Source organism: Macaca nemestrina, chromosome 1 (assembly GCF_043159975.1).
Source record: "Macaca nemestrina isolate mMacNem1 chromosome 1, mMacNem.hap1, whole genome shotgun sequence".
Taxonomy (NCBI): Eukaryota; Metazoa; Chordata; class Mammalia; order Primates; family Cercopithecidae; genus Macaca; species Macaca nemestrina.
The window spans coordinates 14,028,791-14,046,759 of record NC_092125.1 but is presented as its reverse complement, the minus strand read 5'-3'; the positions used below and the strand labels follow the sequence as shown (position 1 = coordinate 14,046,759).

Sequence of the window (17,969 nt, the reverse complement as noted above, 5' to 3'; positions counted from 1 at the left end):
AATTAGTATGAAGAAAGAACTGGGACATATTTTGGATAGGTGCAGTTGTAGCAATACATTATAGCAGGTTATAAATTCAGTTTTCTTTTTTTTTTTTTTTTTTTTTTTTTGAGACAGTCTCGCTTAGTCGCCCAGGCTGGAGTGCAGTGGCGCGATCTCGGCTCACTGCAAGCTCCGCCTCCCGGGTTCACGCCATTCTCCTGCCTCAGCCTCCCGAGTAGCTGGGACTACAGGCGCCCGCCGCCTCGCCCGGCTAATTTTTTGCATTTTTAGTAGAGACGGGGTTTCACAGTGTTAGCCAGGATGGTCTCGATCTCCTGACCTTGTGATCCGCCCGCCTCGGCCTCCCAAAGTGCTGGGATTACAGGCGTGAGCCACCGCGCCCGGCCATAAATTCAGTTTTCTTTTTTTTTTTTTGAGACGGAGATTTACTCGTGTTGCCCAGGCTGCAGTGCAATGGAGCGATCTCAGCACACAAGAAACTCTGTCTCCCGGGTTCAAGCGATTCTCCTGCCTCAGCCTCCCAAGTAGCTGGGATTATAGGAATGTGCCACCACGCCCAGCTAATTTTGTATTTTTAGTAGAGATGGGGTTTATTCACGTTGGTCAGGCTGGTCTCGAATTTCCGACCTCAGGTGATCCACCCGCCTTGGCCTCCCAAAGTGCTGGGATTACAGGCACAACCCTCCACGCATTGCCGGTTTTTTTTTTTTTTTTTTGAAATGGAGTCTTGCTCTGTCGCCCAGGCTGGAGTGCAGTGGTGTGATCTTGGCTCACTGAAACCTCTGCCTCCCAGGTTTAAGTGATTTTCCTGCCTTGGCCTCCCAAGTAGCTGGGATTACAGGTATGAGCCACCACATCTGGCTAATTTTTAAATTTTTTGTATCTTTTTTCCCCCCTTGAGATGGAGTCTTGCTCTGTGGCCCAGGCTGGAGAAAAATGGAACATTCTCGGCTCACTGCAACCTCCACCTCCCGGGTTCAAGTGAGTCTCCTGCCTCAGCCTCCTGAGTAGCTGGGATTATAGGTGCCCGCCACCACACCTGGATAATTTTTGTACTTTTAGTACAAACGAGGTTTTACCATGTGGGCCAGGCTGGTCTCGAACTCCTGAGCTCAAGAGATTCACCCATCTCGGCCTCCCAAAGTGCTGGGATTACAGGCGTTGAGTCACTGCACCCAGCCCAGTTTTCTTAAGATGGAATTTGAGAATGGAAGTGAAAGTTATCTCTCAATGATGACACGTAGTAGTATCAATGCCTCCCAGGGCACTTCGAAGGACAGTGACAATGCATTAGTCTCCCATACCTCAAAGAGGACATAGCCAAACCCTTTGCCGATGCCTGTCACTTGGTCTCTCACAATCCTCACGGCCATGACACTTCCACAGTCCAGAAAGTGCTTCTCAACGGCAGATTCTGCAACTTCTGAGAACAAATTCAACCAAAACGGAAGTAAAGAGTTGGGAGCTCCTCAGAAACATGGAGATGTTTAATAATACAGCTAGTTAAGCATGGCCCCATGATAATAAGTCATTATATTGCATACTTTTTAGTACATGTGCTGCCATGGCAAACACGTTGCGTGCTTTAAAATTAGTCTTAAATCAAAACATTAAATTACTACTCAGTTCTTATTTCCTTGTTATTTATTTAGTAACATTAACCGTACTTTGTTTAAACAAACTTACTATAAGGGAGATTCCCCACAAAAACCGATCTCTTGTCTCTCTGAAACAAAAAGACAGTTAATAAAAATCACTCATTAGACCAGAAAATGGAAGTCATTGAAAATCCTCGCTCTCTCTCCTTCCCCCCATATCTGACAGGTCACCAGTCTCCTAATTTAGCCACACATTCTGTTCTTCGATTCTGTTTCTTCTGTCTTCCCTACTGGACTGTGTGTGGGTACCAGAGGAAGGGAGTGGCTTTTTGTCCACAGCTGGCACTGACACATGGAGTGATCAGGAACAGCCTGCTACACTGGGCGCATGCAAATTTTCTCTGTGAAGGGCCAGATAGCAAATATAGGCTTTGCAGGCCATGTGGAATCTGTTGCAACTACTCAACTCTGCCATTATACCTTGAGAACAGCCCATGGATAGTACACAAATGAATAGTTGTGGCTGTGTGTCAAAAGAAAACTTTATTAACAAAAAAAAAGCAGCAGGTAGACTTAGCTCTCTACCATAGTTTGTTGACCCTGTACTGGGTCCCCAGGTCAAGCCAGGGCTTTCATCCGGGTCGTTGTCATTTCCCCACTAAGTTGCTTTGATATCGACAGAAATGCACTCTATGTTTCCGTGGCTGAACTAAGTGTCCTTCGTTCATTTCTAGGCACCTTTTTCAAGTCCAAATCTGGTCATGTCACTCTGAGTTTAAATTTTTAGAATAGCTCCTGAACAAAATCCAGACTCCTCTGCGTGAAGCACAGTCAACAAGGTCTTCATGATTTGGCCTCTACCTATTTGTCCAACAGCAACTCTTACACACCTCACCCATCTAATAATTGTATCAAGCTCTTGCCATCTCCTGAGTGAATTATTTTCTGTCCTCACCATTTATACTGTGTTTTTCTGCCCAGACATGGCCCTCAGCCTTTACAACACTTTTGGTCTACATAAGCCTTCTCTTCTTTCTTTTTTTACCCCGGCTTCTCCACAGGGTAAGTTCTATCTCCTCATCTTTCAAGACTATCATGAAATTTATTCCCCTGGAAACTTGCCTTGTCCCTTCTTCCTGGCATATCCCCAAGTCAAGTGTCCCAATCCTGAGCTGACAAATCATCCTGTGCATTGACGACAGTACTTATACAAGTGACATGACCTGTCACTCCGACCCTTTCTAACATATACTGTCAGCTCCTAGGAAGTTGAGACTATGTCTTAGAACTGTATCTCTGACAGAGTATGTACTAAAAACTGTCTAATGAATAACTGAACTTTCTAGACCTTGGTCTATAAAGTGTTAGACCAGATGATGTCTAATGTACCTACTGACCTAATTATGATTATTTGAAGAGGACTATGTTTTTGTTTCTTTTTAAGAAACAGGGTCACCCTCTGTTGCCCAGGCTGGAATGCAGTGGCATGATCACAGCTCACTGCAGCCTCAAACTTCTGGGCTCAGGTGATCCTCCCACCTCAGCCTTCTGAGTAGCTGGGACTATCAGCATGCATCATACACTTGACTAATTTTTTTTTTGTAAAGGCAGGGTCTTGTTACATTGCTCAGGCTGCTCTAACTCCTGGGCTCAAGTAATCCTCCCGCCTTGGCCTCCCAAAATGTTAGGATTACAGGCATGAGCCACTGTGCCCAGCCAGGACTACGTTTTTGAAGGGAATGTTGACCTCGGTCCTTGTGCCTCTCTTGCCATCAACTCTGTAATCACAGAGGACATAGGCTGTTTCCTTCTGTGCTTCCCTCACATTGCTGATTCCAGTCCCCTTCCAGGAAAAGCCTGGAAGGAAAGATTTCTCTCTACAAAGCTTTCGTTCTTTAAACAAATCAAGTACTACTTACAGATGAGGTCTCAGATGCGAGATCAACTCTAATACGAAATCCATCTGCAATTTTGGCCCCATTTCTATGTTATAAATACAAAGGGAAAATGGTTGTTAAAAATGAGTACTCAATTACTAAAACATCTATGCTAAAGTGAAACCAAAGAATAAACAAAGTACTCACACATACTTATACGACAATTATTCTGTTCAAACCTAAGGGATAAAATTACCTTTTCAACGCCTGTGTGGCAGCACTCTCTTCCTTAAACACAACATAGGCATTAATATTTTTCTGATCAGGATGAATTTTACGTCTACACCAAAAAAAAAAGAAAGAAAGAAAAGAGAGACAAGGTAAAGTTTGTTAGCCTCAAAGTCACTAGAAAAAATCCAGTTTGTTTTCAACTCTTAATCAACACACATGACAAGAATTCCTGGGTGGAAATTTCATCTCTTTGAACAAATATTTAGTAATAACTCAAAAAATAACACACAACTTAAAGATATTGATGGAGACACAACCCACACTTTCTTAAGAGTCATAACCATGAGAAAACAGATGGACCATGTATATGAATCCCTGAGAACCATACAAGAACTGAAAACTAACATCTTAGCTGCAGTCCGTATGTAACACACAAACAGTTGTGAGACGTGAGTTTTCCTCTTTACTGTAAAACACCCATATAGACGAGTGCACAAACCACGTATAGCTGAGCGAATTAACAGCTCAATGTGCCTTGTAGCCCACTCAGAAGCCTCCCTGTGGCCCTTTCCAGTTGCAGCCCCTCCTTCCCTCCAAAGGCAACCACCATTCCCATTTTTATAGGAACTACTTCCCTGCACATCTTTGTGGTTTTATCAGCCAAGTGTCTATTCTTAGACATCATACTTTGATCTTGTCTATTCTTTTGACCTGATATGTCTTTTGAATCTTGTTTAATTTACAGAACTTTCTCTGGATCTCTGTATCTCACTGTTTGGCCTGCAGAACTCCCCCCAGCCTGGATTTTGTGACTGCAAGCTCATCAAGTAGTTCAACACAAACCTTTGTCCTCTATACTTCTTGTAAACTGGCAGCTGCATCCAAAGGCTGGATCAGACTCAGATGTGACCCCTTTGTCACGACTGTTGGTGGGTGTTGTGTTCTTTCCAGAGAGTCATGTTATGACTGGTTTTTACCCTGTGTCAATGACTGCAGCTGGTGTTACCAAATGCCTAAACTCATTAAGTCACTAGGTTTGCAAAACGGTGATATAATTTGGTTGTGAGGAGTTAGCAAAAAGGACCTAGTAATGAACACAGATCTTTCCCTGAAGACATCAACCTACTGTTTTGAAGTAACAAAAACGCTACTACACAAATGAGTATCATCAAGAACGGAACTGGAAAACAGTGCTTGACATGACTCATGGCATTCTGTAATAATATACTACACTAATGCTTTTGTACTGATTAAACCAGCTGTGATTTACTGAATGCCTAATATATACCAGACACTCAGTTAGATATTTAATGTATTTCATTTAATCTCACAACTCCAACAGGTGTTTTTTTTTTTCTGATTTTATGAGTAAGGAAGCTGAGACTGAAAGAGGTACGTGACTGTGATGAAACAGCAACAAGTGGCTGGCCTAGGACTGAAACCAAGTCTAGCTGACTCTAGAGCCCTGCTCTTTCACACAACACACAGCTGCTGACAACATCCAAATCCAACACATCCTAGTGCACCCCCAGGAACAAATGCTGGAGTTCCACTTCCACCTAGAATGTCAAAAGCCAGAAAGTGCATCACTCCTGCCCTTACCAGTTAAGAAGAAACCAGATAACCCACAGCATCATAACTTCTGTTGCAGCCATCAGAGAGCTGAAGTCTTGGGGAAAGCCAGCAGCTAGAAGCTAAGGACACGCCTGCTCCCTCCAACGAGAGACAGAGGAAGCACTGGCTCTACTGGCTCTATGACGGCTGAGCACAGGGGCAAAATGCTGGACACCAGACAAGCAGGAAAGATTCCCACCATGATCTCACTAAAACACTAGAGTTCAGTGTGGGCTGGGCCTGAAACAGAAGTCCTGGAGGCTGCTGACGCAGGAGTGTGCACCCATCCTCAGGATCTGCCCCAATGACCTCCACTCTGTGGGAAAGGCCGACATCGCAGCCATGGGTGCTGCAGGCCTGGAGGACGGAATGGCCAAAGTGTGGGAAAGGCACAAAGCCCCACCTGGATTCTTCTCTTGATGGAGGAGAAGGCTAAGCTGCTAGGGGAGGGATAGCAAACCCTGTCACTCCAGGGCACAGAGAAGACCCCTACAGCCGGAAGAAGGGAGGAGTCCAGCTACCAGGGGAGAGGTGGGAAACATCCTCTGCGCAATACCCACTAAAGGCACAAGGCATCTGGCACAGCTTGGCTGCCCCAGGAAAAATGCCCTGATCAGGTGCACTCCTGAGACACAGAAACACTAAGACAAGACAGCAGAGACCCTGCTGTGCCCACTCCCACCAGACTACCAAGCAAATGACAAACAACAGCACTCTTTATTTTGAGATGGAGTTTCACTCTTGTAGTCCAGGCTCGAGGGCAATGGCACGATCTCGGCTCACTGCAACCTCTAACTGCCGGGTTCAAGCGATTCTCCTGCCTCAGCCTCCCGAGTAGCTGGGATTACAGATGCCTGCCACCACACCCGGCGAATTTTTGTATTTTTAGTAGAGACAGGGTTTCACCATACTGGCCAAGCTGGTCTTGAAATCCTGACCTCAGGTGATTCGCCAGCCTTGGCCTCCCAAAGTAATGAATTACAGGTGTGAGCCACTGTGCCTGGCCAACAACAGCACTCTCTAAATGAGATCTTTGATAAAACCTACAACTTTCAATCTCTAAGAGACACCTCTGGGCGGGTGCGGTGGCTCATGCTTGTAATCCTAGCACTTTGGGAAGCTGAGGTGGGTGGATCATCTGAGGTCAGGAGTTCGAAACCAGCCTGGCCAACATGGTGAAACCCAGTCTCTACTAAAAATACAAAAATTCGCCAGGTGTGGTGGCACACGCTTGTAATCCCAGCTACTTGGGAGGCTGAGGCAGGAGAATCACTTGAACCCAGGAGGCGGAGGTTGCAGTGAGCTGGGATCGCACCACTGCACTCCAGCCTAGCGACAGAGAGACACCTCTAAAAAAGCCAGCCACAAACTGGAGCAAAATATCTGAAACACACATAGCAGGAAAAGGTGTTATATCTACAATATATAAATAACTCCTTACAATTGTATAAAAATAATTCAAAGGTCACTAAAAAATGGGCAAAATTTTTGTACCAACATTTCACCAAAGAATAGATACAAATAGTAAGCACATAAGATGCTTAACATCTGTAGTCACTGTGGTTGGCAAACCTTTAGAATGGCTAAAATTAAATGACGATGCCAAGTGCTGGTGAGGATGTGAAGTAACTGACATTCTCATCTATAGCTGGTAGGAATGTGAAATGGTACAAGCACTTTGGAAAACAATTTTGCAGTTTCTTAGAAAGTTAAAATATACCATAAGATCCGGCAATCCCACCAGGCAGTTTCTCAAGAGAAATGATCCGTACCCAAATCTTTTTAGCATTTTTATGTATAACAGCGAAAGGCTGAAATAACCTGAATGTTCATAAACTGGTGAATGGGGCCGGGTGCGGTGGCTCACGCCTATAATCCCAGCACTTTGGCAGTCCGAGGTGGACAGATCACCTGAGGTCAGGAGTTTTAGACCAGCCTGACCAACATGGCAAAACCTCATCTCAACTAAAAGTATGAAAAAATTAGCCGGGCATGGTGGATATGTGTCTGTAATCCCAGCTGCTCGGGAGGCTGAGGCATGAAAATCACTTGAACCTGGGAGGTGGAGGTTGAAGTTAGCCAAGATGGTGCCACTCACTCCAGCCTGGGCGACAGAGCAAGACTCCATCACAATACAATATGATACATCACAATAAATACAATACAACACAACACAATAAACAGGTGAATACATAAACAAATGGTACTGTCATACAATGGAATACTACTGAGCAATAAAAACGAATTAATTACCAATGCATTGCAATAATAAGAACAAATCTCAGACGGGCACGGTGGCTCAAGCCTATAATTGCAACACTTTGGGAGGCAAAGGCAGGAGAGCTGCTTGAGTTCAGGAGTTCAGGACCAGTCGGGGCAATAGTGACACCTTGGCTCTACTAAAAACTTAAAAATATCAGCCGGGTGTGGTGGTGAGCACCTGTAGTCCCAGGTATTTAGGAGGCTGAGGCAGGAGGACTGCTTGAGCCCAGGTGATCAAGGCTACCATGAGCCATAATCCGCCACTGGACTCCAGCCTGGGCAACAGCACAAGACACTGTTCCCCTCCACCAACCCTCCCCCACAAAAAAACAAACCTCAAAATCATTATGCTGAGCAAGTTAGACAAGAGTACACCCTGTATGATGACTCTACTTACATAAAATTCTGGAAAAGGCAAACTAACACATAGAGACAGAAAGCAAGTGAGTGGCTACCTGAGGACAGAGGTGGAGGGACATATTGCAGAGGGTTAGGAAGAAACTCAAGGAGATAAAGGGTTCAGTATTGGGACTATGGCAGTGATTTCAAGACTGCCTACATATGTTAAAATCATAAAACTGTACATGTCATATATGTGTAGTTTACTGGAAGTAGCCTTAATAAACCAAAAAAAAAAAAAAAGTTTTAAACATTTTGGCTATAAGAAAAAGGAAAAAAGTTTTACATGGCAAAATTTCCCATAAGCCAAGTCAAAAAGCCAACGAGCTGGGGTGTGGTGGTGTGCACCTGTAGTCCCAGCTACTCGGGAGGCTGAGGCAGAATGATTACTTGAGCAAAGGGAATTCCAGGCTATAGTGGACTATGATTGAGTCACTGCACTCCTGCTGGAGAACAAAGCAAGACTCTAACTCTTAAAAATAAAAAAAGGGCCAGGCACGGTGGCTCATGCCTGTAATCCCAGCACTTCCGGAGGCTGAGGGGGGCAGATAACCTGAGGTCGCAAGTTCGCGACCAGCCTGAACAACATGGGGAAGCCCCGTCTCTACTAAAAATACAAAATTAGCCAGGCGTAGTGGCACATGCCTGTAATCCCAGCTACTCAGGAGGCTGAAGCAGGAGAATCACTTGAACCAGGGAACCAGAGGTTGCAGTGAGCTGAGATCGTACCATTGCACTTCAGCCTGGGCAACAAAAGCAAAACTCCGTCTCAAAAAATAAATTAAATAAATAAATAGCAAATGACAAATAGAGAAAAAATATTTACAATTCATGTCACAAAAGGCTGATTTCATGAACATCCCACAGATCAGTAAGATTAGTAATTCAAATAAAACAAAGCACAAATGACTCTTAAATTACATGACAAGATGCTCACTCATAAGAGAAATTCAAATTAGAAATACCACACTCAACTATCAGGTTTCCAACAATCACAAAGCTCAAAAACGTACTTTTTTTTGAGATAGGGTCTCACTCTGTCATCCAGGCTGGAGGGTAGTAGTGCAATCATGGTTCACTGCAGCCTCCACCCTCTGGGCTCAAGTGATCCTCCCACCTCAGCCCCCAGAGTAGCTGGACTACAGGCGTGCACCACCTTGCCCAGCTAATTTTTGTATTTATTTGTAGAGATGGGGTCTCGCCATGTTGCCCAGGCTGGTCTCAAACTCCTAGGCTCAAGCAATCCACCCACCTCAGCATCCCAAAGGTGCTGGGATTACAGGCACGAGCCATCTTCCCTGGCCAACATACCGTTTTTGTAAAGTAAAAAACGTTACTGTTGGTAAAGATGTGGGAACATAAATAGGTTGCAATCTCTACGAGACAGCAGTCAAAATTATGAAGGCAAATGCCCTTCTGACTGAGCAATGCCACTGCTAGAAGTTTATCCTACATATAAGTTAGCTCATGTACAAAATTACCTGAGTACAAGGTCACTCATTTACTCCGACATTATCTGTTTTGTTTTGAGAGAGCGGGTCTTGCTTGTTGCTCAGGCTACAGTGCAGTGGTGTGATCACAGTTCAATGCAGCCTCAAGCTCCTGGGCTCAAGTCATCATCCCACGTCAGCTTCCTAAGTAGCTGGGACTACAGAGTCGTGCCTCCATGACCAGCTAAAATATTACAGCAAGGTTATTTATTTTATTTTATTTTTTGAAGACAGGGTCTCACTCTGTCACCCAGGCTGGAGTGCCAGTGGCGCAATCACAGCTCCACCTCCTGAGCTCAGGTATTCCTTCATCTGATTCCCAAGTAGCTGGGACTGCAGTGCACAGCATCATGCCCAGTTAATTTTTTGTAGAGATGGGGTTTTGCCATTTTGCCCAGGGAGGTGCTGGGCTCAAGTGATCTGCCTGCCTTGGCCTCTAACAGTGCTGAGATTACAGGCATGAGCCACCACACCTGGTCTCTAGCATTATTTGTAATGGCCATGAGACTGGGAAAAAACTTTACGTCCATCAGTGGGAGATTTGATAAAATAAATTAAGGTACACCTACAGAATACTCTAAGAAAAAGGGCGTTTTTAAAAAATGCTATAAAAATAATCACTTTCACACCAATATAAACAGATCTCCAAGTTGTACCAAGTAGAAAAAGGGAAAGTGTGGAGTAGTGTATATGTTGAATACCAGTGAGTTAAAATGTTTTATGTGGAAAGAACATGTATGCGTATCAGTTTTTAAATGCTAAGATATCTGTAGAAGCTTACATAAGAAACTAAAAACACTTGCCTAGGGTAGGGAATTGGTTGACTAGAGAAAAGGTATATAATTAAATTTTTTTTATTTATTTATTTTGAGACAGAGTCTCGCTCTGTTGCCAAGGGTGGAGTGCAATGGCACAATCTGGGCTCACTGCAACCTTCGTCTCCTGGGTTCAAGTAATTCTCATGCCTCAGCCTCCCAAGTAGCTGGGACTACAGGCATGAGCCACCACACCCTGCTAATTTTTCTGTTTTTAGTAGGGACAGTGTTTTGCCATGTTGGCTAGGCTGGTCTCAAACTCCTGGCCTCACGTGATCCGCCCACCTCGGCCTCCGAAAGTGCTGGGATTACAGTTGTGAGCCACCACATCCAGCCATCATTACATTTAGAATTAAAAACAACAACAAAAAGGCAGTGGCTCATGCTCGCAATCCCACTGCTTTAGAAGGCTGAGACAGAAGGATTGCTTGAAGCCAGGGGTTCAAGACTAGCCTGAAAAACATAGTGAGACTCTGTGTCATAAAATAAAATAATAAAATAAAATAAAATAAATAAAATAAATTAAATAAATTAAATAAAAATAAAAATTAAAATAAAATAAAACAAATAAATAAAATAAAATAAAATAGCCAGGGTGGTGTGCACATCTGTAGTCCCAGCTACTGGGGATGCTGAGATGGGAGCATCACTTGAGCCCAAAAGTTTAAGGCTACAGTGAGCCAAGATCTGGCCACTGCACTCCAGTCTGGGTGACAGAGCAAGAGCTTGTATGTTAAAACAAAACAAAACAAAACAAAACAAAACAAACAAACAAACAAACAATGAGATGGGGCTGGAGGAGAAGCTGACGGTATGGTGTGAAAATTCCAATTTTCTAACATATCCCGCTAAACTCCTTAGTAGTACTTGTACATACATCTATCAGAACCTCTGTTTCTGTTCAAATTTAGGCTCCTGGGTTTCAACCTCATACAGAAATAAAAGTATGACTCAAAAAGAAGGGTTGTATCTTACTAAAGCTTTTAGTATCCACAGCACTGAACAATGCCTGGTATCTAGCAGGATCTGCATCTTTGGTTACCTCCGCAAACACTGTGGGAACCTATACATTCATCAAATCTTAACTATACACCTGGCGCTGTGATGGTTATGAGGAAAAACTGGCGAAGACCTGGTTGGCGAAATAACTCCAAATGAAGACTGAACATTGAAATGGAGTCACCAAGATGTCCAAAGGGACTGTTGTCATACAAAAGTTTGATAGAACAGGATTGCCAGAAATGTTTCTAAAGTACATTATATTTTATCTAATATAAAGAAATCTCTGATCATAAACTTCATCATTTCACGTACCATTAATACAGAAAAACACCCAAGATATGAGACTAATAGGAAACCAGCATAAAGCTGAAGGTAAGTGAAAAATAAGCCTTCCGTAAGGAAGGGCGAACAAGGAGACTTGTATGTTTCATTCTTGGCACTGAGTGGGAAACAAAAAAATCCCGAGCACTGGAAACAAGCCATTACCAGGATGGTCCAAAACCCTCAGACAGAGAATGTCAAGTGGTCACCGGCTGGCAGTATACCCAGGTGACCAGCACAAGCAAACGTGAATTCTCTCTGGAAAAACACAGGAAATAAGGCATTTGTAATCCACATGAGAAAATTCAGGCATGAAGCTTTACAGTCGCTTCCAACACTAAAAACATTCATAAAATTTCCATGGCTCAATTTCCAGTAATATTTTCTACGACTCTATAATTTACATTATGGCTTAAAGAAAAACATGTGACAAATTTAAAGGCTCTAAAATACAGAAGCAAATAGTCAAGCATCCTCTATTACCCAACTATATTAATAAAATATATGAAATTGTTAAGAAATGGTCTCACTTTTTAGCCACAAAGGAAGAAAGTTTAAGGTGATTCCCTTCCTCTAATTATAGACTTACTTTATTGCTGCCAGCTTTTTGGATAGAGTTCCCTCTGCTGGAATCTTTTAAGAGAAAGAAAAAGTATTAAAGACAGTATTTGAAATATTACCTCAAATTAATATTTTAAGTGATGTCTAAATATCCAACTCCAGTACACTGTGATCAAAAACATCCCAGGGAAATAAACAAATCAAAAACAATCATCCTAATGTATTTCTTTTTTTGTTTTTTTGAGATGGTGTCTCACACTGTCGCTCAGACTGGAGTGCAGTGGCATGATCTCGGCTCATTGCAAGTTCTGCCTCTCAAGTTCACACCATTCTCCTGCCTCACCCTCCCGAGTAGCTGGGACTACAGGTGCCCACCACCACGCCCGGCTAATTTTTTGTATTTTTAGTAGAGATGGGCTTTCACCATGTTAGCCAGGATAGTCTCGATCTCCTAACCTCATGATCCACCCGCCTCGGCCACCCAAAGTGCTAGGATTACAAGCATGAGTCACTGTGCCTGGCCAATCATCCTAATGCTATATGAAATGAAGCTTGTGGCTTAGGATAAGCTTTTCCAACGAAACCATCATGCTCAGATTTAAAAGGCTCAAAAACCCAGACAGAAGTTAAGATTCTGGGCTCTCAAATTGCATCAGATGACTCCAACAGGGAGGACACCAGGAAGAGACACCGACGATGAAAGACACATGAAAAATGTAAGGAAAAGGCCGGGTACGGGTGGCTCATGCCTGTAATCCCAGCACTTTGGGAGGCCGAGGCGGGTGGATCATGAGGTCAGGAGATTGAGACCATCCTGGCTAACACGGTGAAATCCCATTTCTACTAAAAATACAAAAAATTAGCCGGGAGAGGTGGCAGGCGCCTGTAGTTCCAGCTACTCAGGAGGCTGAGGCAGAAGAATGGCGTGAACCTGGGAGGCGGAGCTTGCAGTGAGCCGAGATTGCGCCACTGCACTCCAGCCTAGGCGACAGAGCAAGACTCTGTCTCGAAAAAAAAAAAGAAAGAAAAATGTTAAGGAAAAAGAAAGGTTTATAAAGTAACATTTTATCGTGTTATAATTCTAAAAATTAGAATTAATTTTTAAATATGTCTAACTAAACTGATGAATAACATAAAAAGACATATCACCTGTATCTCTAAGAGTTTATATATTTTAACAGGCAAAAAAATGCATGGTGTCTTTCATTGTGCAGGTATGGGAATCCCCTTTATATTCAGGTTCACTTTATTTTCAGTCACATATAGTCTCCTTTAAGAGTGGATGGGGTAGGTAAGGAAAACTTCACGGAAGAAGCAGAAATACACGTCAACAACTACAGCTGTCGACGACATGCCAGATGCAACCAGGTACTGAGAAGATCAAGGTGAAAAGATACCAATCCTGCAAGTTCACAATCTAGGAGCATGTAGAACGTAAATGCCATGTAGGGCAGTTATTATAAATCTTTTCTGGAAAACCTATTTTCTTTCTCAGTAACCTGATAGTTTACATAGTAAAACCAAGAAATTTTAACTATTTCTTCTATTTGCAGTTTATCTTACTAAAACTGCTAATATAGTCAAACTCTCAAACCTCAAAAAAACAGTCAAGATGTAGAAATGTCTAAATGAATAATCAACATGTGAATGACATCATCAAAACACATTTATTGGGTGCCTTCTGTACAGGGTCTATATCCCATTATTTGTTTGGTTTTGTATTTTTTTGTTTGTGTTTGAAACAGAATCTCACTTTGTCGTCCAGGCTGGAGGGCAGTGGCACAATCTTGGCTCACTACAACCTCCGCCTCCCAGGTTCAAGCGATTCTCCCCACTTCAGCCTCCCAAATATCTGGGATTACAGGCCCCCGCCACCATGCCCGGCTAGTTTTTGTATTTTTAGTAGAAACGGGGTTTTGCCATGTTGGCCAGGCTGGTCTCGAACTTCTGAACTCAAGTGATCTGCCTTGGCTTCCCAAAATGCTGGGTTACAGGCATCAGCCACTGCACCCGGCCTATACCTGCCATTGAAGATATTAATAAATAAGTATAACATAAGGCAATAAAGTACAAGAATAATGCGGAGGAAAAAACATCATTTAATGATATAAAGTATCAGAAAAGCTTTGAAGAAGGGACATTTTAGCCGCATACTGAAAAATACTTTCATAGGCAAAAAAGGTACCTTAAGGAAGGATTCCAGGCAAAACAAATAGATCAGCAAAGGGACAAAGGAGAGAAAACCCATGTGTAGAGGAACACAGGATGGGCGGGGCCACACTGGAGAACTGTCAGGCTAAGAATTAAGGATGTATTTCACTGACAGTGAGAATAATTAACACAATGTACAGGTGCTGGTAACCCAACAAGAAGAAAGACAAACAGAGTATTTGTAATCACAGCTTACAGTGTGGTGGAGGCGGCAAATAACAATTTCAGTAGAGTGTACTAAGTACTATAATGAGGGATAGGTGCAGTAAAATGCATAGCAGGGACACACTGGTAGCCTAGAGACTGGGGAGAATCAAGGCAGGCTCCCCAAAGGGGAGAAGGCAACAGCAGGCCCAGTGAGGGGTGTGTGTGTGGCGGCTGGTGGGGGACAGGAGGGGGCCGGGGGGAAGGGCGTTTCATTAATGCAAGGCAGGGAAAGCAGCAAGGGTTCCGGGAAGAAGAGCTTCAGGAAGACTGAGTTGACAGTGTTTTGTTGGACAAATTAGAGGAAGACCGAAGGCAGGAGCTATAATAGGCCTCTCCAACTATTCTGACAGGAGGTAATGATAACTTAGGTAGGACAAGGGAAAAAGAAAGGAATGACTCATATTAGGAAGAAATCACAGTTGAAAAACGGACAGGAATGGCAAACACTAGCATGGGTGAGCCAATGCAGAGTCAAAGGCAACCACAAAACCTGCAGCCTGGGTGCCACTAAATACCACAGAAAAATCAGTAGGCAGCATAGGGTTGGGGTGAGAATGGATGGAAGTAAGCAGATATACTGAAATCAGGGTATGACAAGACACCCACAAACAATGCATTAGCCAAAGGTCTAATACGGGGAAATGGAACTCAGAAGGGCAGACAAAAGATATGTGATAAGAGTGGGAAATAGACACCCTGACAGAAATTATGGGCACTGTCAAAACTTTGGGTAATGTCTACTTCTATAGAAGTGGGCAGTTGTGCCTCCTCCAACATTTGGCAATTCCTGAAGATATTTTCCATTGTTACACTGAGGTGCAGGGGGCGCTACCAGCATCTAGTGGGTAAAGACCATGTATGTTACTAAACATCCTATAATACAAAGGGCAGCCTCCAACAACAAAGAATTATCCACTCCAAAATGTCAACTGTATGGAGGTTGAGAAACTCTAATCACATGAGAAAGAGCAATTAGAAACATGAAAAAGGCTGGGCACAGGGGCTCATGCCTGTAATCCCAGCACTTTGGGAGGATGAGGCAGGCAAATTACCTGAGGTCAGGAGTTTGAGACCAGCCTGGATAACATGGTGAAACCCTGTCTCGACTAAAAACACAAAAATTAGCCGGGCGTGGTAGCCCACGCCTATAATCCCAGATACCTGGGAGGCTGAGGCATGAGAACTACTTGAACCCAGGAGGCGAAGGGTGCAGTGAGCTGAGATCCCACCACTGAACTTCAGCCTGGGTGACACAGAGTAAGACTCTGTCTCAAAAAAACAAACAAACAAACAAAAAACAAAAACAGAATAAACATTTCCTATATTCTAATATACATTAATTATGCAATAGTGTCCAAAAACGTACACTATGGTACGTCAACTATGCCTATGCAGTTTAAAAAAAAAAATCATGTATGGGAAAACCAAATATAAATGATACTTATTTCCTGCTCTAAAGAATGTGGCTATAACTGGTCCAGAGTGCTGAGCTGGTAAAATCCAACTCACTTCTATAAAAAGTTTTACTATTAAATTGACTTAAACACTTGATCTGTCTGTGCTCAGAGAACAAGGACTGTTTGCAGCAATCACACCCACCTCCCATACTAAATGCATATGATGAGACATAAGAAGAGAATGCCTAGGATTCCAGCAACGATAACCAGTATTAACTTTTCAGCCTATTCTGTTGACACAGTAAATAACTCACCCATCCACCCTACAAAGTATATTGCAGGCTTTCATAGCAAGAGTATCATTTTATTAAGTAAACTCACTACATTAAATAGTTCAAGAGTCAGCAGTAGATAATAAGAGCAACTCTTTTCTTGGGTTAAATTTGAACCTATTGATTCAAAAGGTTAAAGTGCTCCACCATCTCACTAATAGCAAGAAGTTAATCTGATTTAAATGCAACACATTTTAGTATTATGTAATTTTATGGGGGAATGAAACATACCAGAGAACGAAATCGTACAGATTCTATTTGTCCATACTCTTTAAAAAACGATTTCAGCTTCTAAAATAAAAAGAAACACATACACATTAGCTCACCCTCAGAATATCAAATAAGTGCTATAAAAGGGAATTAAGAAAAATTGTCCGATAATCCTTACTGCCAGGTATTTTTTTTTTTTTTTGAGACAGAGCCTTGCACTTTCACCCAGGCTACAGTGCAGTGGTATGATCTCGGCTCACTGCAACCTCCGCCCCTGCAGCTTCAAGCGATTCTCCTGCCTCAGCCTCCCAAGTAGCTGGGATTACAGGCGCCCGCCATCATGCTCAACTAATTTTTGTATTTTTAGTAGAGACGGGGTTTCGCCATGTTGGCCAGTTTGGTCCCGAACTCCTCACCTCAAGTGATCCAACCACCTCAGCCTCACGAAGTGCTGGGATTACAGGCATGAGCCACCACACCCGGCCTACTGCCAGGTTTTAAGAACATTTCAGGAAAAGTAGGTGACTATTCAGTTGGATGAACAAAAAAATTTTACTGAAACTTGTGAGATTCTGTCTCAAAAAAAAAAACCAAAAACATAATTCAAGCTCCTATTAGTATCCATTGGATGTATAATGCTTTTCTTTCAATCTTTTATAACCTTTATCGCATGTAAATTAAGGATAGACTTATACTTTCCATAGATTCTCTCATGTTTTCACATTGGTTTAAACCAGGAATAAACATTTTTTCTGAGATGGAGTCTCACTCACTCTGTTACACAGGCTGGAGTACAGTGGCACACTCTTGGCTTCTGCAACCTCCTCCTCCCGGGTTCAAGCAATTCTCCTTCCTCAGTCTCCAAATAGCTGTGATTACAGGCATGTGTCACCACATCCAGCTAATTTTTTGAACTTTTAGTAGAGAAGGGTTTCACCATGTTGGCCAGGCTGGTCTGGAACTCCCGACCTCTGGGGATCCGCCCGCCTTGGCCTTCCAGAGTGCTGGGATTACAGGTGTGGGACACCACGCCTGGTCTCAAAAAGGTTTTTCTACTGTTTTTAATGAAGTAGAGTTTAAATTGTCCTTCAAAATATGAGCAGGATGCTGAGCTAAGGATTGCAACAGTTACTATCACATGAACATGCAGAAACAAAGGGCAGGTTTTGCTTCAGCGATCCTCACACAATGGAAGAAACACAGGACATTGTCATTCTTTAAACAACACATATTTACTATGCACAAGGCACCATTTCAGGTGTCAAGAGACAGAATGAGGCTGAGCACGGTGGCTCACGCCTGTAATTCCAGCACTTTGGGAGGCTGAGGCAGGCGGATCACGAGGTCAGGAGATCGAGACTATACTGGCTAGCACAGTGAAACCCCATCTCCACTAAAAATACAAAAAATTAGCCAGGCGTGGTGGCAGGCACCTGTAG

The 17,969-nt window shown here is 43.1% G+C and overlaps 1 protein-coding gene across 1 annotated transcript in view; it reads right to left on the bottom strand.

Moving 5' to 3' along the window:
- Positions 1 to 17,969, bottom strand: part of LOC105474599 (RNA binding motif protein 34) — a 29,491-nt gene that overhangs the window by 4,185 nt on the left and 7,337 nt on the right. The window contains exons 5-10 of the mRNA XM_011729389.3: positions 16,552 to 16,611; positions 12,202 to 12,245; positions 3,735 to 3,818; positions 3,521 to 3,584; positions 1,690 to 1,729; positions 1,308 to 1,426 (exon numbers count right to left, since the gene is read on the bottom strand). Coding sequence (XP_011727691.2) covers positions 1,308 to 1,426; positions 1,690 to 1,729; positions 3,521 to 3,584; positions 3,735 to 3,818; positions 12,202 to 12,245; positions 16,552 to 16,611 — 411 coding nt within the window. The remainder of the gene's footprint in view (positions 1 to 1,307; positions 1,427 to 1,689; positions 1,730 to 3,520; positions 3,585 to 3,734; positions 3,819 to 12,201; positions 12,246 to 16,551; positions 16,612 to 17,969) is intronic.